General features: G+C 43.3%; 1 protein-coding gene across 1 annotated transcript in view; it reads right to left on the reverse strand.

The window, feature by feature from the left end:
- Positions 1-12,500, reverse strand: part of LOC139551893 (neurobeachin-like) — a 232,463-nt gene that overhangs the window by 90,572 nt on the left and 129,391 nt on the right. The window contains exons 10-12 of the mRNA XM_071363232.1: positions 1,012-1,068; positions 748-888; positions 201-334 (exon numbers count right to left, since the gene is read on the reverse strand). Of these exons, the coding sequence (XP_071219333.1) occupies positions 201-334; positions 748-888; positions 1,012-1,068 (332 nt within the window). The remainder of the gene's footprint in view (positions 1-200; positions 335-747; positions 889-1,011; positions 1,069-12,500) is intronic.

Below are 12,500 nucleotides of genomic sequence, written 5' to 3' on the forward strand. Positions count from 1 at the left end.
CCTCTCTCCCCCATCCCTCCCTCTCTCCCCATCCATCCCTCTCTCCCCCATCCCTCCCTCTCTCCCCCATCCCTCCCTCTCTCCCCATCCCTCCCTCTCTCCCCCATCCATCCCTCTCTCCCCCATCCCCCCCTCTCTCCCCCATCCCTCCCTCTCTCCCCCATCCCTCCCTCTCTCCCCCATCCCTCCCTCCTACTCACCACACGGTGGTGTCCACAGAGCTGTCGTTGAGTTGTCTGTAGTCCAGCTGTGAGAAGAGAGGGAAGAGGACCTGAATCCCTCCGATAGAGTGGATAGCACTGTGGATGGAGTGGGTCACTATGGCCTTCACATCCTAGACATGAGAGAACACACATTGTTAGGATAAACACACACACACACACACACACACACACACACACACACACACACACACACACACACACACACACTGAAAAACAAGTCACTATGGCCTTCACATCCTACAGGAGAGAGAACATACACAGTGGAGGGCACACACACACACACACACACACACACACACACACACACACACACACACACACACACACACACACACACACACACACACACACACACACACACACACACACACACACACACACACACTTAATACACACACACTCAATACACACACACACACACACACACACACACACACACACACACACACACACACACACACACACACACACACACACACACACACACACACACTGTCAATACACACAGACCCCCCCCACTGACCTGCAGCATGAGTGCGTGTGGTGAGTGAACGAAGATGGACGCGTTCTCCCTGGGTGATGACTCCAGACAGAGCTGTGCGTCGGTGGCCTTGGCGTTGTAGGTGAAAGAGATGGAGCTGGCCTGCTTCCCATCATACAGGACCTGCAGTACATTACACATATCAGTTAACAGACGCTCTTATCCAGAGGCACTTATTCATCTTATGATAGCCAGGTAAGACAACCACATACCGTATGTACAACTTTTCCTCAATAACCTGCCTACCTGCTTATGGTGCTCGGCCAGGTGGATATCACTCTCCGACTTAAACTTAAAGGTGCTCTACAGGAGTGAGGGGAGAGAGGAAGGAGGGTGGGGGTGGGGGGGAAAGGTGAGGGGTCAGGAGAGGGAGAGAGGGGGAAAAAGCGGGGAGAGAGAGCAGAGAGATGGGGAAGGGAGAGAGCAGGGAGAAAGCAAAGGTAGATAGGAGTGAGAGGAAGAAGGGGAAGTGAAGGAGATGTTGAGGGAGAGAGAGGGGGAGGGAGGGAGGGAGGGGAGACAGATGGGGCAGGGAGGGAGGGAGAGAGAAAGGGAAGAGAGGAGTGAAAGGGAGAAGGCAGAGGGAAGGAGAGAGAGAGGGAGGTGAGGGAGAGGAAAGGGGGAGGAAGAGAGAGAGAGAGGGAGATGAGGGAGAGGGAGGGGAAAGGGGAGGAAGAGAGAGGGAGGTGAGGGAGAGGGAGGGGAAAGGGGGAGGAAGGGAGAGAGATAGAGAGTTGAGGGAGAGGGAGGGGAAAGGGGGAGGAAGGGAGAGAGAGATGGAGGTGAGGGAGAGGGAGGGGAAAGGGGGAGGAAGGGAGAGAGAGAGAGTTGAGGGAGGGGAAAGGGGGAGGAAGGGAGAGAGAGATAGAGAGAGATAGAGAGAGAGAGAGAGTTGAGGGAGAGGGAGAGGAAAGGGGGAGAAAGGGGGAGGAAGGGAGAGAGAGAGAGAGTTGAGGTTGTATAATGAAGACAGTCTAAGCTTCAAGGCAGCAGCTCTCTGACAACATCAATACAAACAGAAAACACAAGTCACTTTAGAATTCATCACAGAAACAGAAAAGGGACAGAAAGAAAGTGACATAGAATGGAGTGTGTGTGTGTGTGTGTGTGTGTGTGTGTGTGTGTGTGTGTGTGTGTGTGTGTGTGTGTGTGTGCGTGCGTGCGTGCGTGCGTGCGTGCGTGCGTGCGTGCGTGCGTGCGTGCGTGCGTGCGTGCGTGCGTGTGTGTGTGCGCGCGTGCACGTGCACGTGTGGCAAAGTCATCTAAGAATGGCAGGGCAAAAGAGAAGGAACAGCAGCATATTATTACATTAGAGCAGATACAGGAGGAAGAGATGATATCTCCATGACATTAACCACTGTAAATAAAGGTTAAAGACCTGATATCTCTTTAAATTAGATTAGAAACCAATCGAAGTGCTTTTGGCTGTAACTGGTTAACCTATTACGGTATATTACCGTAGAAGATGTTAAGTATTAGACAGGTCTGAAAGATTACAGTCAACATTATCATTGGAGGATAATGACTTCAAAAGGAATGATTACCTGGCAGTATCATGTGAATGTAGCATATATTGTAATATGTTATCATTTGAATATAAATATTACTGAAATATAGTATTATATGAATATAAATATTACTGTAATATATTATTAGATGAATATAAGTATTACTGTAATATATTTTCATATTAATATAAGGAGTACTGTAATATATTATCATATGAATATAAGTATTACTGTAATATATTATCGTATGACTATAAGGATTACTGTAATATATTATTATATGAATGTAAGGATTACTGTAATATATTATTCAATGAATATAACTATTATTGTAATATATTATTATATGAATATAACTATTATTGCAATATACTATTATATGAATATACGTATTACTGTAATATATTATCATATAAATATAATTATTACTGTAATATATTATCATATGAATATAAGGATTTCTGTAATATATTATTATTTGAATATAAGTATTACTGTAATATATTATTATATGAAAATAAGGATTACTGTAATATAATATCATATGAATATACGGATTTATGTAATATATTATTATATGAATATAAGTATTACTGTAATATATTATTATATGTGTCACGGCCGTCGTCGGAAGGAGACCAAGGAGCAGAGTGGTGAGCGTCCATTTCTTGTTATTTAAAATGTAGCCAACAAAAACAAGTAACACCAAAAAAGAACGTGAAGCTGACTAGGGCTATACAGGCCACTAACAGACAACTACCCACAACTACGGTGGCAAAACAGGCTGCCTAAGTATGATTCCCAATCAGAGACAACGATAGACAGCTGTTCCTGATTGAGAACCACACCCGGCCAAAACATAGAAACAGAAAACATAGAAATAAAGAAACTAGAATGCCCACCCTAGTCACACCCTGGCCTAACCAAAATAGAGAATAAAAAGCCTCTCTATGGCCAGGGCGTGACAATATGAATGTAGACTATCAATATGTTGTATCATACTATTTAAATAAGGTCTGTCTAAATCCTCTTACACGTCTCACAAAGACAATCAAATACACACACAAGCCCTGTCTGACTCCCAGTCATTGAGATGATGTCTGACACATGGAAGTCAAAAGTCCTGACTGACTCCCAGTCTCTCAGCCTGTCTCTCAGCCTGTCTCTCAGCCTGTCTCTCAGCCTGTCTCTCAGCCTGTCTGAGTGTGTAGAACACGGTCACAGGAAGACAGAATGAGAACATTCCAATCATCAATCACCATTGGTGACGGCAAGATGAACAGCAGGACAGCTAGGCCGCACGCACGCACGCACGCACGCACGCACGCACGCACGCACGCACGCACGCACGCACGCACGCACACACACACACACACACACACACACACACACACACACACACACACACACACACACACACACACACACAGGCAACGCACACACACACACACACACACACACACACACACACACACACACACACACACACACACACACACACACACACACACACACACACACACACACACACACACACACACACACACACACACACACACACACACACACGGTCATGGCCATGGATGGATTCACCATAGTGAAGGCGTAGACTCAGGTTTTCTGGGTCTTTATGTTTTTGGTTGGACAGGTTTCTCAATTCCTTTGTTAGGTTTTTGCATTCTTCATCAAACCATTTGTCAATGTTATTGATTTTCTTAGGTTGTCTGCTTGAATTTTTTTTATTTGATAGAGAAGCTGAGAGGTCAAATATACTGTTTAGGTTTTCTACTGCCAAGTTTTACACCTTCACTATTACAGGGAAACATTTTGTCCAGGAAATTGTCCAGAAAGGTTGAATTTATAGTTGCCTAAAAGTTTTCTGGCAGATTTCCACACTACTTTTCTTCCATCTATAGCATGTCTTAATATTACACAGTTCCTTTGGCTTTGATGCCTCATGATTGAGTTTTTCTCTGTTCAGGTAGACTGTGATTTTACTGTGATCTGATAGGGGTGTTAATGGGCTGACTGAACGCTCTGAGAGACTCTGGGTTGAGGTTGGTGATAAAGTAATCTACAGTGCTATTGCCAAGAGATGAGCTATAGGTGTACCTACTGTAGGAGTCCTCTCGAAGCCTACCATTGACTATGTTCATACCCAGTGTGCGACAGAGCTGCAGGAGTTGTGACTCGTTTTTGTTGGTTATGTTGTCGTAGTTATGTCTAGGGGGGCATATGGGTGAGGGAATGCTGTCACCTCCAGGCATGTGATTGTCCCCCTGTGTGTTGAGGGTGTCAGGCTATTGTACAGTTCTGGCATTTCAGTCACCACAGACTAGTACATGTCCCTGGGCCTGGAAATGGTTGATCTCCCCCTCCAGGATGGAGATGCTGTTATCATTAAAGTATGGGGATTCTAGTGAGGGGATATAGGTAGCACACAGGAGGACATTTTTCTATGTTGAGATCATTTCCTTTGAGTAGGATAGGTCTGATTTATACCAAATTAGCATACCCCCTGAATCCCTTCCCTGTTTTATTCCTGGTAGTGTGGTGGATGGGACTAGCAGCTCTCTGTAACCTAGAGGGCAACCAGTGGGTCCGTCTCCTCTATACCACCCACCTGGTAGTGTGGTGGATGGGACTAGCAGCTCTCTGTAACCTAGAGGGCAACCAGTGGGTCCGTCTCCTCTATACCACCCACCTGGTAGTGTGGTGGATGGGACTAGCAGCTCTCTGTAACCTAGAGGGCAACCAGTGGGTCCGTCTCCTCTATACCACCCACCTGGTAGTGTGGTGGATGGGACTAGCAGCTCTCTGTAACCTAGAGGGCAACCAGTGGGTCCGTCTCCTCTATACCACCCACCTGGTAGTGTGGTGGATGGGACTAGCAGCTCTCTGTAACCTAGAGGGCAACCAGTGGGTCCGTCTCCTCTATACCACCCACCTGGTAGTGTGGTGGATGGGACTAGCAGCTCTCTGTAACCTAGAGGGCAACCAGTGGGTCCGTCTCCTCTATACCACCCACCTGGTAGTGTGGTGGATGGGACTAGCAGCTCTCTGTAACCTAGAGGGCAACCAGTGGGTCCGTCTCCTCTATACCACCCACCTGGTAGTGTGGTGGATGGGACTAGCAGCTCTCTGTAACCTAGAGGGCAACCAGTGGGTCCGTCTCCTCTATACCACCCACCTGGTAGTGTGGTGGATGGGACTAGCAGCTCTCTGTAACCTAGAGGGCAACCAGTTATACCATGTTTCCTGTAGGATGTCAATGTCTGCATTTCTTTGATAAAGTCTGGGTTACTGATTTTTAGGCCAAAGGCAGATGACATCATGACTTGGATATTCCAGGATGAGATAGTGAAGGCTTTGTGTTCCATAAAGTGTCCAATGTTGTTGGTCGTGTGGTTTGGCATCAGACCAGTAAGTGTGAGCAGAGCCTGCTGAGCATCTGGTACATGCCATTGGCTTGGGGTCTCTCTCTCTATCTCTCTCTCTCTCTTTATTTTTATTTTTTATTTGATTTAACCTTTATTTAACCAGGTAGGCTAGTTGAGAACAAGTTCTCATTTACAACTGCGACCTGGCCAAGATAAAGCAAAGCAGTGTGAACAGACAACAACACAGAGTTACACATGGAGTAAACAATAAACAAGTCAATAACACAGTAGGGGGGAAAAAATGAGTCTATATACAGTACATTGTGTGCAAAAGGCGGTAAGGCAATAAATAGGCCATAGGAGCGAATAATTACAATTTAGCAGATTAACACTGGAGTGATAAATCATCAGATGATCATGTGCAAGTAGAGATACTGGTGTGCAAAAGAGCAGAAAAGTAAATAAATAAAAACAGTATGGGGATGAGGTAGGTAAATTGGGTGGGCTGTTTACAGATGGACTATGTACAGCTGCAGCGATCGGTTAGCTGCTCAGATAGCTGATGTTTAAAGTTGGTGAGGGAAATAAAAGTCTCCAACTTCAGCGATTTTTGCAATTCGTTCCAGTCGCAGGCAGCAGAGAACTGGAAGGAAAGGGGCCCAAATGAGGTGTTGGCTTTTGGGATGATCAGTGAGATATACCTGCTGGAGCGCGTGCTACGGGTGGGTGCTGCTATGGTGACCAGTGAGATGAGATAAGGCGGAGCTTTACCTAGCATGGACTTATAGATGACCTGGAGCCAGTGGGTCTGGCGACGAATATGTAGCGAGGGCCAGCCGACTAGAGCATACAGGTCGCAGTGGTGGGTGGTATAAGGTGCTTTAGTAACAAAACGGATGGCACTATGATAAACTGCATCTAGTTTGCTGAGTAGAGTATCGGAAGCTATTTTGTAGATGACATCGCCAAAGTCGAGGATCGGTAGGATAGTCAGTTTTACTAGGGTAAGTTTGGCGGCGTGAGTGAAGGATGCTTTGTTGCGAAATAGAAAGCCAATTCTTGATTTGATTTTGGATTGGAGATGTTTAATATGAGTCTGGAAGGAGAGTTTACAGTCTAGCCAGACACCTAGGTACTTATAGATGCCCATATATTCTAGGTCGGAACCGTCCAGGGTGGTGATGCTAGTCGGGCGTGCGGGTGCAGGCAGCGAACGGTTGAAAAGCATGCATTTGGTTTTACTAGCGTTTAAGAGCAGTTGGAGGCCACGGAAGGAGTGTTGTATGGCATTGAAGCTCGTTTGGAGGTTAGATAGCACAGTGTCCAAGGAAGAGCCATCTCCTCTCTCTCACTCAAGACCTACCTCTCTCCTCTCTCTCGCTCAAGATCTACCTCTCTCCCCTCTCTCTCTCTCTCTCTCTCTCCTCTCTCTCGCTCAAGATCTACCTCTCTCTCCTCTCTCTCTTTCTCCCTCTCCCAAACAAATCCGTATAATGTGTGTCTCTCTTCCTTTCTCACCACATTTAGCCTAACCCTCGCACCTCACACACACACACACACACACACACACACACACACACACACACACACACACACACACACACACACACACACACACACACACACACACACACACACACACACACACACACACACACACACACCACGGTGTGGATAGGCAGGCTAATGATCAGACCTCTCAGTGTCTAGTGAACAGCTTGTTGGCAACGATACACTACCAAACACTCATTAGCAGACACAGACAAAGACGGACACAAACACACACACACAAACACACACACACATTCAGTCTGTGCACCTGCTATTCATTATATTTGAGAAAAACAAGACAACACACACCTTGGCTCTGAGACTATAGTCACTAACTAATAATGATAACACACACCTTGGCTCTGAGACTATAGTCACTAACTAGTAATGTTAACACACACCTTGGCTCTGAGACTATAGTCACTAACTAGTAATGATAACACACACATTGGCTCTGAGACTATAGTCACTAACTAGTAATGTTAACACACACCTTGGCTCTGATACGTATAGTCAGGCTGTCTCACAGCCAGCCGTGATTGGGACGACGGACAATTGGCCCAGTGTCATCTGGGTTAAGATTTGACCAGTGTTGGCCGTTATTTTAAATAAGAATTTGTTCTTAACTGACTTGCCTAGTTTAAAAAAAACATGTACGTACCTCAACCAGTCAGAATGAGTGCCTAAACTTAACCCATTAACTTCCAAATTTGCAGCTTGGAGCAACTTTGAAATGTTACATTATGAGATTATGAGAGCTACAGTGAGATTATGAGATTATGAGAGCTACAGTGAGATTATGAGATTATGAGAGCTACAGTGAGATTATGAGAGCTACAGTGAGATTATGAGAGCTACAGCGAGATTGTGAGAGCTACAGTGAGATTATGAGAGCTACAGCGAGATTGTGAGAGCTACAGTGAGATTGTGAGAGCTACAGTGAGATTGTGAGAGCTACAGTGAGATTATGAGAGCTACAGTGAGATTATGAGATTGTGAGAGCTACAGTGAGATTGTGAGAGCTACAGTGAGATTATGAGATTGTGAGAGCTACAGTGAGATTGTGAGAGCTACAGTGAGATTATGAGAGCTACAGTGAGATTATGAGATTGTGAGAGCTACAGTGAGATTGTGAGAGCTACAGTGAGATTATGAGATTATGAGAGCTACAGTGAGATTATGAGATTGTGAGAGCTACAGTGAGATTGTGAGAGCTACAGTGAGATTATGAGAGCTACAGTGAGATTATGAGATTGTGAGAGCTACAGTGAGATTGTGAGAGCTACAGTGAGATTGTGAGAGCTACAGTGAGATTGTGAAATTGTGAGAGCTACAGTGAGATTGTGAGAGCTACAGTGAGATTATGAGATTATGAGAGCTACAGTGAGATTATGAGATTGTGAGAGCTACAGTGAGATTGTGAGAGCTACAGTGAGATTATGAGAGCTACAGTGAGATTATGAGAGCTACAGCGAGATTGTGAGAGCTACAGTGAGATTGTGAGAGCTACAGTGAGATTGTGAGAGCTACAGTGAGATTATGAGAGCTACAGTGAGATTATGAGATTGTGAGAGCTACAGTGAGATTGTGAGAGCTACAGTGAGATTATGAGATTGTGAGAGCTACAGTGAGATTGTGAGAGCTACAGTGAGATTATGAGAGCTACAGTGAGATTATGAGATTGTGAGAGCTACAGTGAGATTGTGAGAGCTACAGTGAGATTATGAGATTATGAGAGCTACAGTGAGATTATGAGATTGTGAGAGCTACAGTGAGATTGTGAGAGCTACAGTGAGATTATGAGAGCTACAGTGAGATTATGAGATTGTGAGAGCTACAGTGAGATTGTGAGAGCGACAGTGAGATTGTGAGAGCTACAGTGAGATTATGAGATTGTGAGAGCTACAGTGAGATTGTGAGAGCTACAGTGAGATTGTGAGAGCTACAGTGAGATTGTGAAATTGTGAGAGCTACAGTGAGATTGTGAGAGCTACAGTGAGATTATGAGATTATGAGAGCTACAGTGAGATTATGAGATTGTGAGAGCTACAGTGAGATTGTGAGAGCTACAGTGAGATTATGAGAGCTACAGTGAGATTATGATATTGTGAGAGCTACAGTGAGATTGTGAGAGCTACAGTGAGATTGTGAGATTATGAGAGCTACAGTGAGATTGTGAAATTGTGAGAGCTACAGTGAGATTGTGAGAGCTACAGTGAGATTGTGAGATTATGAGAGCTACAGTGAGATTGTGAGAGCTACAGTGAGATTGTGAGAGCTTGTTGGTGTGTGTGTGTGCGTATCAGCGTGTGTCCATGTGTGTGTATTCATCTTGTGTCAGTGAACAGGCAGTATAGGGACAGTAGATTGTGTTCTGACTGACTTCTCACAGATCTCTCTGTCTCTCAATTAAATTTCAATTTCAATTTCAATTTAAGGGCTTTATTGGCATGGGAAACATACGTTCACATTGCCAAAGCAAGTGAAATTGATAATAAACACAAGTTAAATTAACTATAAAAACTGTACAGTAAATAATACACCCACAGAAGTTCCAAAAGAATAAAGACATTTCAAATGTCATAGTATGTCTATATACAGTGTTGTAACAATGTGCAAATAGTTCAAGTACAAGAGGGACAATAAAGAAACATAAATATAGGTTGTATTTACAATTGTGTTCGTTCTTCACTGGTTGCCCTTTTCTTGTGGCAACAGGTCACAAATATTGCTGCTGTGATGATGGCACACTGTGGTATTTCACCCAATAGATATGGGAGTTTATCAACATTTGATTTGTTTTCTAATTAATCGTGGTTCTGTGTCATCTGAGGGACATATGTGTCTCTAATATGGTCATATATGCGAACATTCTCAATAGCAAGGCTATGCTCACTGAGTCTGTACATAGTCAAATATTTCCTTAATATTGGGTCAGTCACAGTGGTCAGGTATTCTGCCACTGTGTACTCTCTGCTTAGGGCCAAAAAACATTCTAGTTTGCTCAGTTTTTTTGTAAATTCTTTCCAATGTGTCAAGTAATTATCTTTTTGTTTTCTCATGATTTCATTGGGTCTAATTGTGTTGCTGTCCTGGGGCTCTGTGGGGTGTGTTTGTGAACAGAGCCCCAGGACCAGCTTGCTTAGGGGACTCTTCTCCAGGTTCATCTCTCTGTAGGTGATGGCTTTGTTATGGAAGGTTTGGGAATCACTTCCTTTTAGGTGGTTTTAGAATTTAACCTGATGAGGACCAGGGGGTGCTATTTTCACTTTTGGGGAAAATCGTATGATATTTAAACGGCCTCGTACTCAATTCTTGCTCGTACAATATGCATATTATTATTACTATTGGATAGAAAACAGTCTCTAGTTTCTAAAAGCGTTTGAATTATTTCTCTAAGTGAAACAGAACTCTTTTTACAGACATTTTCCTATCCGGAAGTGAGATTTCCAAATGCATGTCACTTATGACTGTAGAAACACGTCATACGCCTTCCCCTGGGTGTCATGCGGAAGTGAGAGCAGAAATGAGTTGATTATCTCGTTCAGGGGTTGTATACAACCTCTTGGAGTGAGAAGTGCGCACTTTATTTTTTTTGGAAGGCGCGAAGTTGGATCTGGAGTAGCCTCCTGGAAAACCGTCGTTATAGGTGAATATGATCTCTGGCTTCGATTTTATTTGATACATGTCACAATATCATCCTAAAGTATGTTTTTTCAATATACTTTAATTATATTATTGAAATGTATTCTGGACTTTAGACGTGATGCGACGCAAGACTTTTGTCAAGACGGAGAGGTTAGCACAGCACGGCCAGTGTGCTTGCTAATTCAAGAGGGAAATCGTTCGTTCTGGTTCCAAATAAAGACGGTTCTGAACAAAGGACCCCTTGGAGAACATTCTGATGGAAGATCAACAAAGATAAGGACCCAATTTGGGATACTATTTCATATATCTGTCGAACTGTGCTATCGCTAGCGTTTGACTAGAATCAATGCTGCTGTGTGTTAGCTATTGTAGTAAGCTAATATAACGATATATTGTGTTTTCGCTGTAAAACACTTCAAAAATCGGAAATATTGACTGTATTCGCAAGATATTTGTCTTTCATTAGCTATCCACCATATATTTTTCTGAAATGTTTTATGATGAGTAATTAGGTAGTTGACGTTGGTGTCTGTATTTACTCTGGCTACTCCCATGCGATTTCTGACTGTAGCTATGATGGTAGCTATGATGGTAGCAGTAATGTAAAACTGATTTATAGCTAAAATATGCACATTTTTCGAACAAAACATAGATTTATTGTGTAACATGTTATAGGACTGTCATCTGAGGGAGTTTTTTCTAGGTTATTTAGGTTGGTTCTAGGTTAGTTAGGTTAGCTTTGTGCATGCTACTTGCATGCTACCGTTGCTGTGAAAAATGTCTGTCTGTCTTTTGTATTTGGTGGTGAACTAACATAAATATATGTGGTGTTTTCGCTGTAAAACACTTCAAAAATCGGAAATATTGTCTCTATTCACAAGATCTTTCTCTTTCATTAGCTATCCACCATATATTGTTCTGAAATGTTTTATGATGAGTATTTCGGTATGTCACGTTGGTGTCTGTAATTATTCTGGCTGCTTTCGGTGCAATTTCTGATTGTAGCCGCAATGTAAACTATGATTTATACCTGAAATATGCACATTTTTCGAACAAAACATAGATTTATTGTATAACATGTTATAAGACTGTCATCTGATTAAGTTGTTTCTTGGTTTCTTTGGTTTGTTCTAGGTTAGTTTGGTTGATTTTGATTTTGCTACCTGTGCTGTGAAAAATGTCTGTGCTTTTTTCTATTTGTTGGTGAGCTAACATAAATATATATTGTGTTTTCCCTGTAAAACATTTAAAAAATCGGACATGTTGGCTGGATTCACAAGATCTGTATCTTTCATTAGCTGTATTGGACTTGTTAATGTGTGAAAGTTAAATATTTCGGAAAAAATATTTTTTGAATTTCGCGCTCTGCCTTTTCAGTGGAATGTGGGAGGAGTTCCGCTAGCGGAACGCCGGGGTGGTAAAGGTTAACGGCTTTTTTCTGGATTTTGATAATTAGCGGGTATCGGCCTAATTCTGCTCTGCATGCATTATTTGGTGTTATACGTTGTACACAGAGGATATTTTTGCAGAATTCTGTATGCAGTCTCTCAGCTCGGTGTTTGTCCCATTTTGTGAATTCTTGGTTGGAGGATTCAAAGGCCTCTGGACAGGGATAAGACATGGGGGATTCAAAGGCCTCTGTATTTGG

Source organism: Salvelinus alpinus, chromosome 24 (assembly GCF_045679555.1).
Source record: "Salvelinus alpinus chromosome 24, SLU_Salpinus.1, whole genome shotgun sequence".
In the NCBI taxonomy this organism is placed as follows: Eukaryota; Metazoa; Chordata; class Actinopteri; order Salmoniformes; family Salmonidae; genus Salvelinus; species Salvelinus alpinus.